The sequence below is a fragment of the Telmatherina bonti genome (assembly GCF_933228915.1).
Source record: "Telmatherina bonti genome assembly, chromosome: 9".
NCBI classification, from domain to species: domain Eukaryota; kingdom Metazoa; phylum Chordata; class Actinopteri; order Atheriniformes; family Telmatherinidae; genus Telmatherina; species Telmatherina bonti.
Window position 1 is genome coordinate 29,058,732 of NC_136627.1, and position 24,253 is coordinate 29,082,984.

The 24,253-nt window shown below is 41.0% G+C and overlaps 1 protein-coding gene across 1 annotated transcript in view; it reads right to left on the minus strand.

Moving 5' to 3' along the window:
• Positions 1 to 1,712: 1,712 nt before the first annotated feature.
• The window catches only part of robo2 (roundabout, axon guidance receptor, homolog 2), a 149,844-nt gene continuing 127,303 nt past the window's right edge, over positions 1,713 to 24,253 (minus strand). Inside the window, exons 20-31 of the mRNA XM_079246406.1 lie at positions 23,533 to 23,575; positions 19,502 to 19,629; positions 18,073 to 18,345; positions 17,041 to 17,166; positions 12,139 to 12,298; positions 9,495 to 9,758; positions 8,418 to 8,632; positions 4,280 to 4,462; positions 3,644 to 3,802; positions 3,258 to 3,524; positions 1,984 to 2,178; positions 1,713 to 1,851 (exon numbers count right to left, since the gene is read on the minus strand). Coding sequence (XP_079102532.1) covers positions 1,850 to 1,851; positions 1,984 to 2,178; positions 3,258 to 3,524; positions 3,644 to 3,802; positions 4,280 to 4,462; positions 8,418 to 8,632; positions 9,495 to 9,758; positions 12,139 to 12,298; positions 17,041 to 17,166; positions 18,073 to 18,345; positions 19,502 to 19,629; positions 23,533 to 23,575 — 2,015 coding nt within the window. The 3' untranslated portion in view covers positions 1,713 to 1,849. The remainder of the gene's footprint in view (positions 1,852 to 1,983; positions 2,179 to 3,257; positions 3,525 to 3,643; positions 3,803 to 4,279; positions 4,463 to 8,417; positions 8,633 to 9,494; positions 9,759 to 12,138; positions 12,299 to 17,040; positions 17,167 to 18,072; positions 18,346 to 19,501; positions 19,630 to 23,532; positions 23,576 to 24,253) is intronic.

The following is a 24,253-nucleotide window of genomic DNA, read 5'->3' on the forward strand; positions in this document are numbered from 1 at the left end:
TTAAAACGTTGTAAGCAGCGTTAAGTCCATAAAAGGCAAACAAAGAAACAAGTTTCTCCTTGGAAAGGACAACCGACAGAAACTTTGTCAGGAATGACAAAAAAAAGTGAAAACCGGAAGTGAGTGTGTTTTTTGTGGCAGTCAGGTAGATAGAAAGTGTTCTGCTCCACGCTGCGGCTGTAGAGATGGAGACAGCAGGACCACTGGTGAATATACAAGGCCTTTCTCCTACTCATAGCTACACTGTCACACACACCGCTTCTTCTTAAAGTTTCTGACACAAGACATCGCGTTTCAATAACTGAGGCACCAACCTTTATACCAATGCCTGCTTTTATAGATCACATCATTTAGCAGCGCTTGGCTGGAACCCAACAGATCAACGTGTTGCTGTTTTGGATAAAACTGTACCACAGATAAAATTACAAACATACATTATTAAGTGCTCTAAAAGCAAAACAATGGTAAAAATGGTCGAAACTAGACAGATGTAAACAACTGATGTTGCTCCACTGAAATTTATGTGTCGGAGTACCAGTAATACAAACCATGATAAATACTCTTTTGTGTTTCTGATTCATTAAGGCCTTGGAGGGATAATAAATCTGCCTCTAAATGCTCTGAATAGACCTCAGCATGCAGACAGATTTTTGCTCTTCCTCCATTCTGACTGTTTTATTGTAAGTTTGCAGCTTTACTGAATGAGGAGTGTAAACTCAGCTTTGTAAAAATGATTTAGGCAGTAAAACATCAGCTCTACAAGTAGAAATGCTTGGAGGAAAATGTCTCCCCTCCATTTGTTCCTGAACACAAAACGATGTCTACAGTTTCCCAAAACAACAAAGACTCAACATATTTGGAGAAAATATATTCTAGGACAGTAAATCAGGACTCGGTCACCTGCAGGAACACAGAATCAGTTTTATTTCTCCAACCTCCAGCCTCGTATCTGCCCTCACCCCCTCCGGAGCCTCGTGTGCCTGCCACCCAAATTTGTCTCAAGTGTTTAAATGGGCGCTTTATTGTTGCTGTCTGCGAGAAAAGCATTACTCTTTAATATCTCTCTGTACATTAGTATATATTCATCTCTCTACTTTACAGTACAGAAACTCCTCTTCACATATTCTTCCGGTTCTTCATGTCAGCAGGAGCCATGTTTTTGTGCTTATCACCAAAAATTGCAGTGCAAAGAAACAATAATTAATAATAATTAATAATAATAATAATAATAATAATAATAATAATAATAATAATAATAATAATAATAATAATAGTAATAATAATGATAATAATAATAATAATGATAATAATATTAATAATAAATGGAAATTATCAACAAACAATGGATTATAAAACAATTATTTCATGGCACAATAGCCACTCAATTCACATATAATACAAATAACCAGATAAAACCCAATTCTTTCTGTATGTGTGAATAAAAAGCTCCAACTCAATTAGGTTTGCATAGCAATGCAACAAGTCAAAGAAAATATTTACAGGAAACAAAATTCCCTTTTCTCCACAAGGGCAGTTGACAGATTTTTTTTTTTCTCATATAGACATTTTTCTTCTTTTATTTTTTTTTCTTTTTAGTTTGAACTTGCCTTTTTGTAACAAAAAAGAAACTTACAGTAAGGTAGGAGGTGGAAAATATTTTCTTGCGGACAAAAACGTAGTGAGATGTACAGTATGTCTGTGTCTTTACATCACATTTACAGTTCTGTGACACTGCTTTTTCTTTGTGGTTCTCTCAGCTGCACAACTTTCCTCTGAGAACACACAGGTAAGGACAAAGTTCATCGTCCGACAAGGAGGGCAGACTCCAGTTCACACACCAGGCAAATCACTCTGTGGGAGGAATGGAAGTAGAAACGTATAAAACCAACTTTTAAAGTTGAATAAGTTTAATAGGACATATTTGTTGAATAAAAAGTGTACATTTTTATATTTCCATATCATACTAGAGGCCTCATCACTTACATAACTCTCCCGTGTACTGTCCTTGTCCATTGGTCCCCAGGAAATCAGCGTGTTCCAGGGCGGTCCACTGCTGTGGCTGTCGTGGACCCTCAGTCCTGCGTGGCCCCGTTGAGCCCTTCGATGAGGCTGTGCCTGAGGAGCTGTGGCCACCAGGGGATGGGAATGATGGTTTATTATATGGCAGGCACCCATCCTCTAAAGACAGACACAGGAAAAGCGAGCTGTAAGTTTAAAAAGGTCGACATGCGGCTTGTATTGTTGCAGAGATATACATTGAACATCTGATGAAGGGAAACAAAGAGCATTCCTGATCTTGACATCTGCAGAGCGGACGTGCCAACAACTAATGCCAGTGCGTGCCACAGACATGACTTTCAGCCTCACACATGGCCTTATGAGGGGGGAAGTACAACAACAGAGGGACCGCTGGCTGCTGTAGCACCTCCTGCTGCAGGGCAGCCCAACACTGACCCTCAGCAGTCTCCTTCGTTGCGTGAAATCTCATCAAACCGCTTCCCACTGCTCTGCTAATGATTATAATCGAGCCTGCCCCGACCTCAGAGGATTCTACTGAGCATCAGTCAGTGATCTGACACATGAGGGAAATTCACCTGCAGCGTTTTCTGTATAGATGCTGACTACGGCACCTGTCTTTGTCTCATTGTCTCAGAGTAACTGTCTGAGGAAGTCCTGGCCCCAAAGAGGCTGGGGAGCACAGCATGGAGAGTGCTAGAAGTCACACACACATGAACGCAGACACAAACACACACACACACAGATGGGGTGTAGAGTGGCTGCTGTTTGTGTGAGGAGAAAAAAGCCAAAGCGATTAGAGTGTATCTCAGTTGCTGAGGCCTCCTGCCTCACTTGGAGCAGAGCAGGCCCATACTGGCAACAGTTACGGGGGCAATAGGGAGGCTGATGGAGGAAGGCGGGGGGGCATTCTGGAAACCATAGCAAGTGGCAGACGGTGCAATCTGTTCATGGGAGCCCAGTCTCAAAGCAGCATGAAAACTCACTTCAACACAAGAACTCTGAGAAAAATGTTCCACCATCAATGCGCAGCAGCAGTTTCACCATTTTTCTTTTCTTACAATAAAATATTCCATAAAAAGGACGAAAAAAGCAATGTTCCACGTCCACTACACCTGGATGGTTGCTTAGAAAACTCAAAAAATAAGCTTTTTCAAAATGCTCACACTAACATGCTTATACTGTTAACATGTAAAAAGTAAATTAATAAAACTTAGAAGTTCACATTAAAGCTTTTGTACCTGTTTTGTGTCCCCTGCGTCCATCATCTGCTCGATCCATGGAGCCCAGCCTCTCCTGCGTTTGCCGATGATGTTCCAGAGAAGTCCGCATGTGTCTGTCAATGGAGCTCTTCATGTCGTCCGGCCCACATAGAGGTCCAGACATGGGCGTGCGCTCTAGAGAAGAAGCCTTTCTATCTGCAGGCGGTGCCATGCTGCTCACGCTGCGAGCCCCCTGGATGCGACCCCCACCCTGATTGGGAGGAGGCTCGGGGGGAGGAGGTAGGTCTGTGTGGAAGGAAACCACATGAAGATGGTTATGACTTCTAATAACTCTTAACTCTTTCCTTCTTGTTAACAACTTTAACAGATGTTTATTCAAAAAGTCTTTTTAGCCGCTTCCTCACCGTCTGCACCAGCATCTCTCCGGTGGGGTGTTGTGCCCTGACTTCGTGGTTTGCGTGTGGGCCTGGTGGCCCTCTGGTGGCCCAGACTGTGCGTGCCGACTGTGCTGCCATCTGTTGAGAATGGGCTGCTAGGCCGAGGCCTGTGGGACAAGCCTTTACCTGCAGCAGGGAAACAAGACCACAAGCCAGATGGTTAATAAAGACATTAAGGGGCCGACGCCCACACGTTGGAGCTGAGACTACCATCAGGCAAGATGAAGGTTATCAATCAAGATCTGCAAACCTTATAGAAAAGAAAGCTTTTCATGAAAAGAAAAGAACTCAAGAAAGAAGTCTGTAAAAGCTTACAGGATCACCCAATTGATACACATCCAATCCAAGAGAGCCAGAGTGGAGAGAAAGATGAGGAACTGAGTTATTGTAAGGGATTAGGAGATACCCACGATGTAGCCGTATGGAGCAAGTATCATGCACAACCTGTCTGCAGCATCAACAAGCAGCAGAAAGAGCAAGACGGAAAGCAGGAACAAATCAACCAGTGGATGACAGCAGATTAAACAGAGCAGAGAGGAACAAATCATCTGCCACTGGTAGTTTTCCAGTCCAGAAGTGGCTGTTTGGTTTCTAAACACCAACCTCTCTTGCTGAGGCTAGTGCCCTCAATGCGGTAGCCTGCCTTGTCTGCAGCAGCCACCAGGGCCTGAGCGAAGCTGTAGTGGGTAAAGATGGAGCCATCAGAAGAACTACCCAGACTGGATCTATGGCTGGAGAAATTACGGTCATCCTCCGAGGCTGAGCCCCACCCATTCACCATGGACCCTACAGAACACCACAGGTTTCAGCAAAGGTGCTTGTCTTGTGTTTATACATTGATATGTGTGTGGATTTTTCTCCAGCCACAGCTCAGTGGCCAAAGAATTTCTGGATATATGATCTAACAATATGAACACCTGTGCTGTGATTCTACATACAGATAGATGAAGGTGTTGAGTGATCATATAAAAAAAAAAGATAATATTAACATCCCACACTTAAATGACTTTGTATTTGCTGCAGGGCATTTCTGTTCATGAAGGCAAGTTCTGTTGTGTATTCGTTCTGTTCTGGCCTGCCTTCTTTCATCTATTACAAAACACAAACACACACACACACACATATATATAGGTTCACACAAACACACACAAGAATGTACACAGAGGAACAGCAGGACTGTCATCAACTGGTTTTGCACTTCTTTTGATAAAGAACAATGAGCGCACCTGTGCGGAGCATCGGAACTGCCTCAGGTGACATCTCACAAAGCCCTTTACTGAATGAAACACCTGGTGGTATGCAGTTCTTTAAAAATGCAGAGCCACCACTCTCTAAAAAGTTTCAACAACTTTAGGAAAAACATTTGAATCCTTGTTCAAGTTACATCACATTTAGCTGCTTCTGAGAAATGAAACAGTAGATGCCAATATAAAGATTAGAAAGGTACATTTAAGCAATATCTGATTTAAATTCTTCTAATATATATATATATATATATATATACATATACATATATACATATACATATATACACACATCTATGTGTATATATATATACATATATACACACATCTATGTGTATATATATATATATATATACACATAGATGTGTGTATATACACATATATATATACACACATCTATGTGTATATATATATATATATATATATATATATATATATATATATATATATATATATATATATATATATATATATATATATATATCAATCGATAGATCGATAGATTGATCGATAGATAGATATAGATATATATAGATATAGATATCCTCTGACCCCTGACTTTCAGCTTGTATGCGTCTGTATTTCTTTGTCCTTTGATTTTCCTACACAATAAAAGCTGGGCCAGCACTTTAAATAAAAAAGTATCCGCCTGCCAATAAAAATATGCCACTTTGGCAAGCAGAAACACAGAGAACAGTCGGCTAATGTGACAGCTTTCAGTGGGACTGGTTTGGCAGACTTCACTTATGTGGCATGAACCCAAATGCTCAGCTCACACACTCCATCCCTCCCTTACACAGTGATGTGATTGAACAGACTGGTGTGAGAGAGGAGAGGTGCGAGGGTAAAGGTTGTTGAGACAGCGAGAGGCACAATAGTTCACAGCAGGATCTATTATAAAGCCAGTATGATACAAAAGGTGACGCAATCCTGCACAGAGCGGCTGCAGCTTAACACTCAACTGGATCCTGCGGTCGTGCTTCAGTTTGAAATCGAAAGTTACATATTTAAAATTGAACAGAATAATTATGGCTGTGGTTCATGTATCCAGACACGCTTGGAAATCCCCCTCAAAGTTTTCCAATTTTCCCATCTGGGAGTGTCCTGCTCTCAAAGAGATGGTTACAAAGTCACTGGATGTGACTTCAGAGAATTGCACCTATAACAGCAGAAGTTGCAACAGCTTTCTGTTCCTCTTGCAGGGAAATTCTCTCAGACTAATGAAGACTTCTATAAAAAAAAAAAAACACACTTGCATGGGATTGTGTATCCACTTACACAACCCATTTTTACAGCTCTAGCTGAAATCTGAGGCAGTAACTACTTCGAACCCTCCATCTTTCGCTGACATTTTATTTAAAATTCCTTTTTTAAGAGTTTTTCTCTAAGAAAGAAAGACAGCAATTCCACTGGGTCCAATCCTCCCACAAAGAATAGAGGAGATAATGAAGTATAGGCAGTGCCAGCCGGAGCGCTGAAGCTTCCAAGTCCTCCGGCTCAGCGAAGGAGCACTGCCTCAGCAAATCACATCACAGAATGACTTTTCAGCTGCACTAACCACCACTTTGTACAGCACAACCTCTAGAGCACTTCTATTCTTTGAAACATCGGTCCAATCAAACTCTGATAATTCTAATGTAGTTTGATAAAAATTCAATCTAGTTTTCTTTTTGCCCTTGAAATATGATTCTTTACCAGGGTTGCAGGCTAAAGTTTGCCTTGCATGTCTGTCATTTTATGATGTTTGGAGCCCAAGCAATGGGCCAAATCACGTTCTCTAAGAGACATCAGGTGACACCTCCCATGCTCCATGCACCGACAGAGCAAGACCAGTAAATATTAGATGGTTGGAAGTGCAGTAAAACCAAAGCATGGTCTCTTCTGCTACTAAAACTGATTTACAATGACTTAAACCATAATCTGCATGTCGTTAATAAGGGAAAAGCCTTCCCCCTGATGAGCAGGCGTCTCTACCTTCCGTCAGGAAACGTGACCCTGCTCCTCACAAACCTCTGCGAAGCTTTACAGGAGAGTAATCGCCAACATCAGCCGTGATGCTTTAACATCTCTACATTACACCATCTATACAAAGCCGAGTAATACCAAGTAATACCTTCATCGCTCCGGCTCAAACAACGAAATGTGTCTGCAATACCCACCTCAACCTAAGGACTTAGATTGATCAGGTAAAAACATGTTGTATTAACTCAGAGCGTGAAATAACACATTGAAAAGTCTGCGCAGTATCTGCTGGTGAAAAATGGCCCCTAAGGGGGAAGATTTTTTTTTCTGGGGTATCAGTGAGAATGTCTGATTTACTGGCCTTTGGTGTAATATTATGAAAACAGACCTATTTCCATATTATTAAAACAATGACAAATCTATCAAACAATGCCTGACAGGACTCCCGCTCTATTTGTAGAGCTTCAAAATGGTGGCCACGATAAATCTCAACAGTTTCCCCTATCTTTGCTCTCTTCCTCCCGCTAACCCCCGAGCTGGGAGCGTGTCTGTGCTGTCAAGCGATGGGTGAGAAGCAGACTTGCAGGGAGATAAAAAGAAATAGTGCTGTCTTCATAGCAATCCAGTAGAGGAGAGATGCTGTAGATTAGGGCCCAGTTGCTGCTTTATATTCCTCTAAATATATCAGCAGTAGCATGTGTCAGTGCTAGCAAAGCCACTGTTCCATCATTCCGAGGAAAACTACCGCCGCTGACAGGGAAGACCAAGCAGAAGCACTCAGTCCACTTATTCTCATGCTTTCTTTCAGCTGGATCAGCTCTTCCTGTATTATTTTCACCCTAAGTGCAACAGTATGGATTTTTTTTTTGTTATACACACTTCTGTAAAGGAACACTTCCCTCTCAAATGTGAGGCATTTCTCAGAAACGTCTCTTCAGATTGTTGATGGATATTGACACCTAGTACGTCTAAAATCCAGGTTTGCTGCCACAATGTCACGTCCTTCATATGTTCCCCCTCCTCCCCAACAGACGGCCGTAAAAGTTTTCAGCGAGCTGTAAAAATGGAAATGGTGCCTCTGGTCTGGAATGGAATATGCTGCACGTGAAATTTTTTTTAAATCTCCTTGGGAAGATACGGGTGGCATTGGGTCTGGAGCTGTGTGCCAGGGAAATCACAGTCATTCTCCCCTTCTCGCCTTGCCTCCCTCTCATCTTAATTTCCCTCTCACTTTCCTGTTTAAAATTCATGGACTTTCTTATCTCTTTTTTAGAAATGATAAATATAATTCCCCAGAGTATGCCAAAAGTGCTTAAAAAAAAAAACTTGACGGAGGAACACCCGGTAAGCAAATTCACATAAAAATGATCACACAGGAACATGAACATCGTGTTTAACAATCCATTTACTATAAAGCAGATGCAACAACAGAGTAACTTGAGTGTTTTTTAAACCTCTATAGGGATCAGAATAAAAATCAAATATGTAATAACTTGAGTCCTGCTAACAAAGAGTTTATAATCCAAACACTTTACCTGTTAAAGAGCTGTCTAGGTTGTCCATGCTGGACCCTGGTGTGTGCTCAATACTGCGGGGATGCCTGGCTCCATAGCCCTCATCCTCCTCTTCATCCTCCTCCTCCTCCTCATCATCAGGCAGGTCAGTCTCCAGGTCGGAAACCATTGTGCTCGACACGTAGCCCACTGGAGGAGCTGGAGCCAGGGGAGGAAGAGAGCCTCCCTGCATGTGCCTGGTTAAGAAAAAGATCAGGGGAATTAGAGCCCCGGGGTGAATACAGAGCAGATTAAAGGGAAAATCCAGAAGCTTCTATGGCTCAGAACGCTGGAGAGACTAAATATATGCTGAAATATAGAGCTGATTTTTAAGAGTTCTGTCACATGAATATATCAGAAAATCCCTCTAAATCTAAAGTGCTACTCGCATGCTAACATAACAAACTGCTAATTGCAGCAGCGAATATTAGAAAAGGCACGCTCTCCAGACCTGTCGACACATGGCTGTCACCTCAGCAGCAGCCGGCTTTGCTGACGCCTGCGTTTGTTAGAGGATTGCAAAGTCTTTGACGCAGTTTGCAGTGGGAATTGGTTGTAATTACTGGCCCTCTGGTGTTGTCAGAGATGGGCTCTAACCAACACAGTCATTACTGAATAACATGACATCTCCTTCCTGACAAGGCGTCCTTGCACCCCCTCCACCCCCACAACCCACTTCACTATTATGAATGAATGCCAGTCTCTCATTCTCTGTGTTGCTGACAGAATGAAGCATGGCCTTCATCTGACTTGCATGAGCACAACAACAGTGGAATGTGGAATGCATGAGTGTAAGGGGGGGGTGGAGTAAACTACCATAGGCAAGAAATTGTGTCTCAGAGTGAACAAAATACAGTAGTTGACTTAGTGGTAGCAAGGGCCCATTAAAATGAAATGATAAATGGGTTCATCTGCACTGCACACATAGTTGATATGAAGAATACTGAGGGATCAAAATACATCTTGGAAGCAATAACCAGGAACAGAGCACACAGAGCACATTTTATCATCAACTATAAGATGGTATATGTCGAGATAGATAGATAGAGGTAAATTTACCATGTATGTTTTGCCATGTCCAGTTGGTACGCCCTAGTCAGCTCATCCAAATGTGCCTGGAGCATGGGCTGCATCTCATCCCGAGGAGATGGGGTAAGAGTGGCTGTGGACTGCTGTCCAAAGGACACAGCAGCTGGGGAAGAGGCAACCCCTCGGATGGGAGGTGTGGGAACCCTTTCCTCCTCTTCCTCCAGCTCATCTTCCATGCCCTGGTGAAGATATGTCTGCACAGGCATGGGCGGGCCCCAACTGCCACTCTCATACCTGAGGTAAGAGTGGAAGTTTAATTCAATTCTTTAATGTAATCCAATAGTCAGATTGTAGATATGGTGTCTATAAATACTCTGCCCATCCAAAAAAAAAAAAGGAGTCTTCATAGAGAATTATCTAAACAAATAGGTAACAGTCGCCTGTTACATAATTACTGCATGGATAATTATGTTTCAGCTGCTAAATAGGTCATTTAACCCTAAATGACACAGTGAGTAGTTTCTCATTTCTTAAGCAACTGTGTTGGAAAACATTCTGTTGTCATGGAAAAGATGCTGTTCTGTTTCAGAAGAGTCAGACCGTTGTCATGCATCAGGCAAAGGAAACATGTAAGCGGATTCCTGAGTTGGGTTACAAACTTTCCAAAGCATGATTAAAATCTGGAATGACGGTGAGGAAACATCAACTTTGAAGACAAATGCAGTCTGAAAAAAATCTTGAATGATGATGATCTGTGGTCACTTAAATGTTTATTGAAATCAGATCATACTAAAACAACAGTAGAACTCACGGTTAAGATTAAAGGTGAAAGAACATTTCCACATGAATGTTGTGAAGAGAAAACTTGAGGGACAGGGTCTGAACAGGTGTGTGGCCTTTTTCTTTTCCGATAGCACAGGCACATTCCAAAATGATAATGCTAGGAACCATCAGGCTTAAATTGTGAAAGAGTAGTTCAGGGTACATGAGACACAATTTTCACACATATACATGGTCTGGCCACCACAGAGTCCAGACCATAATCCTGCCAAGATTCTTTGAGATGCACAGGGGAAGACTTTAGGTAGTTGTTGTATTTCTCATCATCACTACAAGACCTTGGCAGTAAAATAAATGCAACTGAATGAAAATAATTATTGCAAAAGCTTATTGAATGAATGTCCTAATTAAAGCTAAACGTAGTCCAATGAGATAGATGTCTGACTTTTTTGAATTGGTATTGTGTGTGTATATATACATGTATGTATGTATCTATATATATTATTCAAGACGACAAGGAAAAAACAAAACAATCTATGAAAATTAAAAGAGAACATCCTCTCAACTAACACAGAGCTTTGTGACCTTGTCTAACTTCCATAAGAATTTGTTATATGGCAGTCCAGAGTAAAATTACACTGCTTGTCAGGCTCCACTTCCTCATAGCTGTGCTTATACATGCTGAAATAATACTAGCCATAAAGAAAATGTTCATTAAAGAAATTTGTCGGTGCACACTCCATAGGACATAACAGTTTTAATCTCCCGCCATTAAGAGCAGCCTCAGATTTATAGTGCTAGAGACTCTTCATTTGCCAGATAGCCTATTAAAACAGATGACTCTCCCAGATTGGAAATGGGAGTGAGAGGACACAGTACCTACTGGACCAAAGAGAGAGACACTCACAATCACTTAAAAAGCCTGTTTGCTCACACTTTAACTGAGTTTGAGATTTAGGTTTTGCAAAGCTTTTAATGAAATGCTACAAAGTATAACATGAATCTCTCTATCTCAGTCATTTATCAGCTTTATGTCATCATAGTATCAGGATTTTTTTTAACTGTAGGATTCAGCAAATTTATGTAAAACCATCTTTGTGTCTGCATGCAACAGGAATGAGAGAGGGCACAAACATATACGTTCAGTCAAGAAATCACCTCGCATATAGAAGACAAGCACTGCAGTTTTTCATCTGTACCCGTCTGTATTTGAGTTCTAATGTGAGAGCCTATGTAAGTAAGTCAGAGACTGTGGAGATTCTACACACCTCAGTTCTCGGCAGATGAACATCAGTACAGTAATTAACAGAAAAAACAAAACCAGAATCTTGTTTTTTCAGCAAGAATGTACAATGTTGTGCACGTTGGCAAGCAAAGATCAGTTACAGTCTGAGATCTTAGCAGAAATGACAGCCATAATGCAATGCAACTATCTAAATCTGTTTTTCCAAAGAATAAATACAAATTAAAAGGGGACATTGTTAATCTGTTCATATTTATTTTCTGTATAGCAGCTATTTTATACTACCTGTACATTTTGTGGACTTTTAGCTGCACAAAAAGTCTTTAAAATGAGTATTAACAAACATAGCATGCATTTGGCTCATTAAATGACTGCCTTACTGAAGGTTTACACAGTACTGCATTCATACACACAGAAAATTCTGCTTTAAATGAAGAAGTTCATTAAACAGCATTTGGATGGTTGACCTGTAAAACTAAACAAGGAAAATATTGGACAAAAATCTAGCAAATAGAGAAATCCATTTCAAAAACATTTATACCTTTTATATCCTTTCATTCTGTTACGTTACACAAGTCTGATAATTCAGTGTATCAACTGTTCATTTAGAAATTATACATCGGTAGTTGTTGCCAGCATTAACATACATACCCTCCTCCTTCATGGTGCTCATTGGGATAAAGGTCCATCTCGGTTCCAGGCAGGGGGTGAACTGGGGGAGGGGGCAGGGGGACATTGGCCCAGTTGGACCCATTGGCTTTAGTAGGTTTGGAGCCACCCTTAGTTTTCTTCTTCTTTCCTCCCTTTCCGCCTACAGAAGTAGATTATTTGTTTAAGAGACACGGTCACTGAGAGTTAGATTGTATCAGAAAATCAATTAAAATCTAATATACCAGGAGGCTAGCATTGCAAATTACAGTAGCTGCTTCTGCTATGTGACAAATGTGTATTCTAAAGAAACTCAATTTGGTGCAAACATGCTGCTTAGATTACATATCCATTTGCACTGGGTTTCAGCATGCCATTGGGAAAGTTATACACAATTTCAAACACAAGATTTCAATGGGCTCTTGCTTGCTGCTGCCTACATAGAAAATCTCAAGGTTGCTTGATGAAAAGCATGCCTTCATTGATTGATTGGCTGAAAAACCTCAAATCGCCATAGAAACTGAAGAGAATGGCAGTAAATGCAGCTAGAGCAGACCTTTGCGCTCCACCCATCCCTCAGTGTCCCCTTTCACACCAGGCTTTGGGTTCCACAATGAAATATCTCACTTCACAGCATCATTATAATGAATGGCTTGTGTAGTGTCAGTGTGTCCCTAATGGAATTCACTGAGAGTCTATTACTACTTTCATTTCTTTTATTACACCGGAGAGCCACTAACCCCATCTATTTCCACTCATAACCCTCCAACACTAGATTCTTCTCCGTCACATCTATCTTTATAAATCTGCCAGCCAGGTCAATACTAAGTTTTATATGATTTGGTCACTGTGGAAGAAATATATATTTTTTCCTTTAAAAGACATCTGACTTCGATCTCAAATCTGGTTTCAAGTTCAGGTACATGCTGTCTAAATATATGTCTGAAGACTAAACCATGCTAACCAAAAAGTGAAACAGCCCTGCAGTGGAATCAGTTATTAACATCAGATCATAAAATCATTATAAAAAATTTTTAAATGGCTCTTTTAATATTTTTTATCATCACAATCACCTGTTGTGATTAATTATTTGTGAATCTAAAAGGAAATACTAAAATACTTACAGATACAAACCCACCGTAGTGGCATTTCACATATGCGGCCTAAAGCTTTAAGTACTATTAAGTACTACTAGTTAACTTCATCTGTGTAAGTCCATATTTAGAATTTGGCAAGTTTTTATTAAACAAAACAATGAAATCAACAGGCAAAATTAACAACTGCTCACACCTTGAAAATGGCTTGTGATGTCTAGAAGTATGCAAATAAAGTCTTCCCACAAATCTATCGATCTATGCCAAGAGTTCATGATGCTAGTTAACAGTTAGCCTGTTCTTAACTGTAATACTACCAGCCTTATACTCCCGGAGTTAATGCCTTCAATGCTTAGTAGCTCTAGTATGATAGGGAGCAGGCTTCTTGCCCAGCCCCGTGGCTGAACAAATGCTGCAGTTCCTTGTATGGCCTTGCCTCTGATGTGCTCTCCATCTTGCCTGTTATCCTCATGACTTGCTGGCTTCTCATTTAATTTATTATTCACAACGCATGGATCTTAGAAAGCAGTAAGGGTCAGCTGAACATACAGGCTGTCTGACTTTGCCATTATGAGACTTTCAGTGATGCTCTGCACCTCATTTGTAGCACTGAGGGATGTTGCTCATGCTATGCAATGTAACATAAAAATTTCCTATGGGCATGTTTAAAAGGTTAAAATTACATTTTTAATCCAAGTAAGTCTTACAATAGATAGACAGCTTCTTTTTATAAGCATATGTTGACAAAAACTACAGACATATGATGCTGGAGTTTCTGCATTTTTAGATGTATGTCAAGATTGATAGAATAAAATCATGCTATGACAGAAAAGCACAATAAAGTTTGAAATGGACTGCATAGATTACATGCTCCCCTGAGCACAGCGCATAGTGCTAGCAGACATTTTTGTATTATTCAAACATTTTTGAAGGACTGAATGTGTTGTGAGTGGATACAATACACTTGCCAGCATAACATCAAATTTTCAAATCAACATATGTTAATGTTTATTGGATGGATTTTTTTCAACATCCTTTAGGCTGATCTGAAATTGGAAATGTTCCCCATCTCATGTAAGTTCTGTTTCAATTAATGATTTAGCATTTAGAGTCTGATTTAGGCTTGTTATAGTAATTTGTGCATATGAAGGGAAACTAGGGAAATCAAAATTTCTTTTACAGAAATACTGAAAGGTGCACTTATACTGATTTTCAATAAAGCCAGAGGGCAGAGAAATAAACAGTGTTCAGCTTGTCTCAGATCCCAAAAGTTTCTGAGTGCATTGCTGCTAAAGTTTTCATTTCAAGAATAACTAAACAACTTCAAGAATGAACATAGTGCATATGAGAAAGTGCTGGCATGAGGGGATAAAAGTGGTGCCAGAATAAGATTAATAATGAAAGGAAGTAATAAAGGAAACAACTGTAAGCCCAAGGCAGGTAGCACCATAGTATGAGTATGGTCTGAAAGTAATTGGGTTTCCTAATCGCGCCTCTGGGCAACGCTTGACTTTTACCAATAAATAGTGAGCTGACGTGATTGTTCCATCATCCTCAGTCCCTCAACACAAGACCAACCATCAATATTGTAAATGAACCTCTTCCATGGAAGGATGCTCTGGCACTAGAAATGCAGCAGCTCAACCCAAATATAAAAAATACATAGAGAAGCAGTGGCCAGAAGCTATACAGGAATTACACAGCAAACTTGTGTACTTTAACAAAACTGGGCTTTTCTTCAAAGGCAAGCTGATGCTAAACATAGATTTAGCTTTGGGTATTTATACCCAACGTTTGGGCGCTCCCAGCTTATAACTGCAGGGCTGCACAGCCTTGAGCTTGTTTTGTTTTCACTGGGAGCCTCAGTGCTGAGCAGAAAAGCTGCATAGCAGAGTCAAGGAGGACGATGCAGCTAGATATAAGTTATGAACATGGAAATTCAAAATCAAACACATAAATGCACTTGTTTAAAAAAAATACAATGTAGACTATGAGGTGGGATGCAACATACATTACAGAGGGAGTGCAAAGGAACTTCAGGTCACAAAGAATCATTAACTTGACATGATCATGGACATTGTAGCTTCAGAAGCTGGCTGAGAGTGTAGGGGAGCAGAGAGTCTTCAGGGTCTCTAACTGCTACAGAAAACACCAGTTACCTTTCCCCCCTACACTTAGAAAGGTTTTAATGAGCCGCTTCATGTCCCCAGTGGAGATCCACGCTGTCATGAAAGCTGCTCTATTTCTGTTCCTTTTCATCCTGCTCTCCTCCTTCAGACCTCACATTCATTATTCCTTCCATCTCCTCAGAGGGGAGAGCAGCACACTATAACTTCCACTCCCCCCTCCTTCAATTGCTGACTTCACTTTAGTTCAAGTCTGTATCAAAGCTTAGCTTGTGCTAAATCAAATTCTCATCACTGTTGCAAGTTTCTCCATGTAGTTTAGCTTCTGTTAATTAATTCTGCACAGAGCATCATAACTTTAAATGCATTACTATACCAGTATACTGTATGAAGTATGTTATTTTATGTACAGAAAAACATCCATTCATGGTTTAAGTTGTTGTCATTAGCTATGTCTAAACAAAAGCTAATTAGCCAAACAGAATTTGTACAACTATTTAGAACTGAATAATAATGATTCATATCACTTTAAAGCACTCATTTCAATTAGTTGAACATTTTAATATAAGTGTATATTTGATTATAATCCTGGTAGTTCAAAAATAATGTTTTCTGCCATCAGCTGAACAAAAGTGAAGACTAAAAAGTGGAAACAAAGTAGGCTGCAGATTTACAGGGAGATTGGTTTGATATTGATCCTCTTACCTAAATCTTTACGTGACAATGAATAATCATATATCCCGTCAATGCCACCTGTTCATTTGTTAAGTGAAAATGTACCTTAAAATTATTCTCCTGTAGCTGTGGAAGTATAATACAGCCTTTGCAGAGCCTCGGTAACCTGCACGTCTATAGGAAGAATCTGCCTGTAAGGCACGGCCACTTCCCATCCTTCTCTTCAGTGTGCCAGAGCATTGAATTAGAGACCAGTTAAGGCAGTGGCTTGTAACTAGATAAAAGAGGAGAGTGGAAGGGAGGCAGGCGGAGGGCTGCCTTGGTGTCCTATAAATGACATTGTAATTCTCTGAACATGGGTTTTAGTGTAGTCGGCCACTATTAAGGGATGAGGGAAAAGGGAGGTATTTTTGCCACTTTACCCAGTCAAGCATCTCTAATAGTGTCTGTGTCTGTGTGTGTGTGTGTGTGTGTGTGTGTGTGTGTGTGTGTGTGTGTGTGTGTGTGTGTGTGTGTGTGTGTGTGTGTGTAGTCTACTCCGTCTGAAAGTCTCCCTCTGCCCCTGCTCCTGTCTGCTCAGTCACACAGAGAGACAAAGCCATCACAAGGATCTGCAGTGGTGGCAGAAACCCAGCCCTCGCACTTACAGCCATATTCTGTCAGGAGAATGTGCTACCATTTCTCTATGCTCCGGTAGGCTGTCAGCTGCTATCCAATATCACAGCTTTGTAACATACAGGAGAAACAGATTTACAAATAACCCAGACAACTGAAAAAAAAACAAAACAATTATTTGCAGAGCACACGTAAAATATAATCAGCTGGAAGCAAGGGGGGCAACTGAGTGAGCAAAGCATCTCAAGTGAGGGAGAGGGAAAGAATGTCTTAGACGTCATGTCTGAGCATGCAAATAACAGATCAATAAAGTAATTAAGACATCAGTCAATCATAAAGTTAGGTTGGGGAGCAGAGTGTCCCAGACTGCTTTATTCTCTGCTGCGTAAACCAACCTGAGAGACTGCCGCTTCGCTCTGAGCTGTTGTGAGAGCTGGTGGTGCTGAAATCTTGTGATTGGTTGTGTGGTATTCTATTAGACAATCCCTCGGCCAATCGGTAGTCGGGAATGAAAAGGAGGGCTACAGTGGAGGTTAAAGGGCAAAAATCACAGTGGCATCAGGTGAATGGCAGTTAGCACAAGCACATGCAGACATGCAGTTAGAGCATCAAGCAAGCAGGAAAAAATTCAGGATTCATACACTCAACAAGCTGCACTCATCTCTCATTTCATTCAATGTCTGGTATGTGAGCAACAGACAGTACATTAAAGGAATAACTCTGATTTTGTTGTTTATTAAAAACAAAACAAAACATGGTTCTTATATTTTACAAGATGTTCCTCTATCAATGGAGTGGCATCAGTGAGTCAGTAGGCAGTGATTTTATTTCAATATTTGCCCCCCCCCCCCCCTTCAGAGAGATATAATCACATTTGTTCATACGCTTTTAAAGATTCATGCATAAATAGAGCAAGTAAAAACTATAATTAATCTCTTTTAGACTGTTGGAAAATGAGATCATAAATATGTATTAGAATAAAGGCGTAAAGAATGAAACTTTAAAAAAGATCCTGCCTCAAATCCGTGGTAATTAATTTGGATTATTTTCCTCAACATCAGTTGGATAAAAATGGATTGGCAATTACTTTAGAAACTGAGGGAGGGATGGGATCACCACAAAACCCAGCAGGAAATGGATGGATGACTTAACACTACAACCCCTTTATGAGATGTTGATCCAACCTTAAACAACAACCAGGATGATCACTACTGGTGGAAAACCTATCCAGTTCAAGACCGCTGAACTGTGTCCCACCAGTGAGACTCCTGGTGGGAAAGTTTAAACACAGGCAGGCGTCTTGTTCAGACTGCAACCTTGTGATCCAGTTAAAATAATAGCAAAAAAAACAAAAAAAGCTCTGGGGTTAATGCTACATGGTACTGATCCGCCTGTTATTACGGCACACTCCCCTCAGCGCGACTTACTGTTGTTGCAGGAGTTTTTGTCAGGCAGGGAGTAGCCCAGGTTGGCCATTTCTTGCTTGGCCTGGAGTGAGGCCTTCCATTGGGCCTCGGGTAGGTCAACAGCCAGCTCATGGATGCTGTTGGAGTGGAGAATCTGAGTGGTGGCGTACGGAGTAGCCTGGGACGTTTGACCAGGACTGTTGTAGTTGGTTTTGGTGGTAAAGTCTATGCTGCTGTAGATGGCTCCATCAGAGAGCATTGTGCCGGTCTTATCCCCTTGCCCTGTAGGAAGATCTGGAAATAAGAAGGGAAATATCAGAAAGCTGCCTCTAAAAATGTTTACCACCTGTGTAACCTTTAAGAAATTACATAAAAATGTGTGTTTCTACCTTAGACTACATATCAGCGGAGTCTTTCTCCATTGAATCTTATTGAGATGTTCTATTCATGCCCAGTCATACATCTGATCTGTGTCCAAATAATTCAATTTGCTGTTAAATGATCCACCGATCTGCAGTTCTTTCATTTTCAACTTTGTTCATAACGTCCATATTGTTCAAACGTAATGGCATCGTGTTTAAAATAAAAATTTTTTAGTTTCCACGTTACAACACTTGTACTATTTTCATTTAGACTGAGAACTCATGTGATTTTAAAACCATTCAAATGTGTATTATTCCTTTACATTTTACAGCGTTCCAGCCAATTTAGAAATGGGGCTGTACAATATATTCCACTTTGAATAATCTGAACTTTAACTACTCATCTTATAAAGAAAGAAAATTTTGTTACTAATTCATTCAATCGACCAGCACTCCCAGGTGAGTTATTCCAATCTCCCTCCACATATCCTCTAAGTATCTCACTATTCTCCCCTCTCTGCTCACATATGTAGGGGATAATACTGCTGTTTTGCATATGTGTGCAAAGAGAGAAAGACAGAGGTAGAGAGAGAGAGAAAAGGGAGGAAAAGCACAAGTGAGCTCTTCCCGTAGCGCCTGGTTTGCATGCCCACTGAAGGGGAGATGATGTAGAGCCATGGCGGAAGTGTCCACATCTGCGCCAGTCAAGCTGTGCCTGTCCTTCACGACTGGCTGCTCAAGACCATCCTTTCAAACACCCATCCACCCCCTGCTCCACAGTCTGTCTTTTCCCCTGCATTCTCATGCTCTGAGGTATGGGCTGTGACACAACGCTGGACTATTTGCCATCACTCTGCCTGGTGACAGCAGATTCCCTGCTGTTAATGCCCGCGCTGCCTTATGATACAATATATAAATATATGTCAAAACACATGCGAAATATGCATATATGTATATATCTCATGTTTTTTATATGCACATGACAAATGATAGGGGAGCCTGTAGAACACAAAAGAAGGTAGGGCCGCCATCTTTCATTTCCTATGGTCTTCCTCTAAAAACAGCTGGGACAAGATCAGGGCGCTCACCTCCTCGGCCAAAGTTACTAAGGTCATTTGGTCCCCCGGAGCTGCTGTTGACAGGCAGGCTGGTTGCTGGCCAAGAGTCCGCTAACCAGGGGTAGCCTGGGTCACTGGCATTCAGCAGGCCTGGTCGGCTGAGCAGAAACAGAGAATTCCTAAATCAAAAACAGGCTACACAGTTTGTTTTTGCTTTCTTTTTGTTTACATGTAGGTTTTATTCTGCATTGTGACTCAATATGGAAACAGAGAACAAAGCACATGATTGGAATCAAGCATATGTTTGAAAGCTGCTTTGTGCACAACAGTGTCTGCTTTTATTAGATAAGCTTTCCATAAGTCTGCAAAGCATATGAAACACTTTTGAAGAAAAGGGAAAGCATTATACAGATGCATTTCTTCTCCCAGAAAGTTGAAATTCCTTCAGGCAAGCACAGCCCTTTATTTCTCCCTCTCTCCCGCTGTGCCTTTGTCATATCCGTTCAGTTATTTATGCAAAAACACTGTGGAGATGCTAATGCATGATTCTCCAACACATGTGCAGGAGCACATGCTGGCACCCACGTGTACATGAGTTCTTATTCATTAATCTCTTGCACATTGTGCTGTGTTTTCCCATCAACCCCTTGTGGTGATGTCCAGACAGTTTAAATCTTTATTTGATGAGGAGTCGAACTTCAGGCCTGGCCGTACCACAATGCTTAAGGGATGCCTGCATATGGGAGAGGGCAGTTCCATTTAACAGGTGTTGTGTCCCTCCTGTGGGGTGAAAATCATAAAAGCAGCCATCAAGACTTTAACCTGTCATGGGTGACTGCTGGGAGGCCATTAGGGACACTTTACTGTACAATAATGTCTAAAGCTCGTTATCATGGGTCCCACAGATGGAGGTAAATGAGAATGAAGGATGTAGTTAAATGTCTTTGTTTATGTCTTAGTTCATTAACGCTGCTTTAACTGGTGGAATTAATTAAAATGCATAAATAATTGAAATATGAGCAATTATTTGTTCACCTCAGGAGACAAAGGATATGAAAAGCACATCTGAGAAGAAGAAGACTCTCCAAGTACGCAACTTACCCTTCAACTAGTGCCTTGCAGCGCTGCATGAAGCACATTACAGAAACATGTGCATTCTTAGGAGCAACACAACAGTTTCCGACCTGACTGCGTAATGGGGCTTATTGTCTGATCTCCAGCAGGGTGATGTGTTGACTCTGGGGGACAGGGAGAGTCAAACCCTGAGGACAAGGGCAGGTAATAGTTGTACTCCATTCCCTCTCGGTCTCAGCTACTGGTTCTAATGAGAAAAGCTGTTCCATAGAAGTAGGAGTCCAAATGAACTGCAGTCCTGGCAAGCTAAGAGCCCTTGCTGTGGTTCCTGAATGCCAAAACAGGCCCTACGGTGAGACAAGTCATTCAAATTGATGGCTATGCATCAGTTACACGCACTTTTATAGAGTAATACATCTCCTCGCCGTCCTTCTACCTCTGTTTCTGGCTGCTATGTTGCACCACTGTCATCATTCTCTTTTGCCATACCATATTTCCCTAAACCCCCTTTTCTTCATTTTTCTCCTATAGAACATCACCTCCTCCTCCTCCTCCTCCTCCTCCACCTCCTCTTTCTGCCCCTCCCTGCCTCTTGATTGTTCAGCACCTGCCATGCTGAAAGCTGCAAACAACTGAAAAATAAGACATTGTTCTGTTTTGTTGACTGTACCAGAAATAAACTGTGTCAAAGTAAAGAAGCATGACATTGTCTAATCACCAGCTTGGCTTGTCCTGTGTGCTTCAGCAAGTCATCTACCAGCCCACTCAAAGAGAACATTTAAAAGGCAGAGAGCTGACAGTGGCAATGGCTGCATCGTCCTTGTATTCATCACGCAGCAGTAGCTCTGCTAAGGATAATTAGAATAAGACTGATTTCTGCAGAGGTTATTTGTTGTATATGTGTGTGTGTGTGTGTGTGTGTGTGTGTGTATCTGTATGTGTAAGATGGAAGGATAATGGAGAATGGGTGGGGGCAGACATTGGGTCATGTGTCTGATGAAAAGTTGACACCCAACTTTTAATCCCTGTCCAACATCGGATGGATGGCAACCTTGGAAAATAAAATCTGACTTGGAGTGTTTCTTCTTCTTCTTTCTGTTCAACATTTCAGTTACTTGTGATGAGCAGGTTGGAGACCATAAATACTGTCAAAAATGCCTGACACTGTGCTTGCTGTAAATAACCTGAGAGTGAGAGATTAATTCCAAACCAACTTCATAAATCAGGAGTTTATGGTCCCACAGACCAGTAAATGGAACTTGGACTAAAAGTCCAGACATCAGATAACACCTAATAGTGACAGCAAACACAGAATAATTCACAGATTAACTCTCCGAGAACATGCCGCCTTTTAATATTCCGATCCTGGGATGGAAAGGGATCTCCATAGCAACAGTTTTAATAAAGCCTGCTTTCTGCAGTGCTTAGCCCATTCTCCCTGCCAATAGGAGTGAATCTGCTTTGCTAAAACATTGATCAGTCCTGAGATAGGAAGTTATTACTACCTACTAATTACTATCTACCTATTGGCAGGGGAATAAGGAATGAACCCTTATCAGCTTTTATCAATTTCAGTTGAACAGCCAAAGTCAAATTGTCCAGGTTTACAATCTGCAGCCTATTCATCTTCCATGAATCATTTATTTTGTGATCGATTAAGCATAATTGTTTAGTCAGAGCAATTTGGCAGGAGCCAATGAGAAACTGGAAACAGACTTGGCTTCATTTGCTATTGTCTAATTAATGCAATAAACATTTCATGCAACAAATGAACATATTTTCCCGAGATACTCTGCTTCACATTTTCACCATCAGGGCAGATGGGGAAGATGCAACATCTGGGATTTGATGGCACCGGAGAGACTAACGGATCAGAAACTCGTTCTCGAGCTCCAACCTGCATCATATTCTGGTGTTATGAAAAGTGTGGGGGGTTACTGCCACTGACAAGATGGTTTGACAAATATAGAACCCTAAAAATACAGACGTTTCAAATTTCACTTGGCAGAGTGAGAATCCGAAGCACTTGCGTGGAAAATTGAAGGCAAAACACGACAGCAGAAAGTAGATGAGAAACGGTGTGGCAAGTGGTGTGGCTAATTCATTAAGAGACTGCTGACAGCTCACAGAACAATACATGAAAAATTGTCCATTGATGCATCCGTATATATACAGAAAAGAAAATAAAAAGATCTGAAGAGGGACATATACGATGATGCTACAACCAGACGGCAGCATAGACACATTCCCAAAAGCCCAAAGACACACAGGATCACATTTAATCTTCCACTGAGTGTTTGAGATCTACCGATTTTAGCTACTCAGGTATGATAAGAAGCAGATAGACAGAATCCAAAGATTCTCAGGGGAGTCTCTTGAATACCCACAAAGGCTCAGTAACTGGTGTCATTGAGATGTGCCCTATCCACTGTAGCCCATCTGCTTTCACTAACATGCACTGAAATGGAGCAAGCTGTATGAGGGTGCAAAAGGGGTGCTTCCACACAGACACAGAGAAAATCACACACACAAACCTCTCCCCTGGGTAATTATTTTTACATTATTACATGTGCTCAGATCCCAGCCGCCCACGCAAGGTGACAGGCAAATTTATCACTCCAGAGGGCTTCAGGGTTGCCTGTAGCCAGCAGCGGAAGATAAATGACAAAATAAAAGGACTCTCTGCTTAAATTGTTTCTGTTAATTCTGTTGAGGAGATTTATGAGTTCATCTATCGGTGCATAAATGGAGATGTGGTAGAAATGTATATTTGCACACCATTTTGCATGGTAGGCACAGGCCAGGTATCGGTAATCTATCAAGCTATCAGTTATTTATCAGCATCAAAAGCAGCTTGCTGTGGATTCCATGCATGACTGCAGAGGAAAAGGCTGCAGGAACCAGAGGATGAAGAGAATTAAAACTCGATGATGAGAGGGTTTGACGTTCTTGGCCACATTGAAGACAGTTCCTGCGGAAACACTCACCTTCCGTTGCTCATCAGACCACCGTCAACTCTCTGGAACGTCACTGAAAAAAAGAATGATAGAAAAAAAAGCAGGTTTTTATAGAAATTGTACAGAAAAATACATGCTGATTTGATTTGCAGAATATAAAATATGCCACACAGGCTTCTAAATATTGTCCTTCCAGTCAGCTCTTTCATTTGGTTTAATTGCACAGTCGGACAGCTGATGGATTCAGATGTCCCCCTGTATCCAATGTCTTTCGTGACATTTTTTTCTTAAGTGCAGTGATGAGGACTGTATATGGCTTTGATTTGCATAAGTGGAGCTGTCATGTGTTCCTCAAGGACAAGATGCCCGATGAGAAGGAAAACTCATTTCATCTCTCTGATTTTGCTGCTGAGTTATTATCAGATTTGTGATTAAATTTCAGCCAAAAAATGATTAGAAAAGGCAGAGGACTCATTAATCACGCAGAGTTTTTTTTTATCTATAAGCATGACTGAGGGTGAGTTCCTGGTACTTTGGCTAGCAGGGCCAAAGTTCTATTAAAAAAGATATGTAGAAAGGAGGAAAAAAGAGGGGGCACTCTTCCTCTGTAGCTCATAAAAACCCTGTGGTTAGAAGTCAGAGGACTGATTCATCTCTGATATGATGACAAAGCAGCAGGGAGATTTCTAAGCATGTAAGAACTTCAATGTATCGCAGGAAAAAAAACAGACAAGAAATAAAAAGCAGCAAG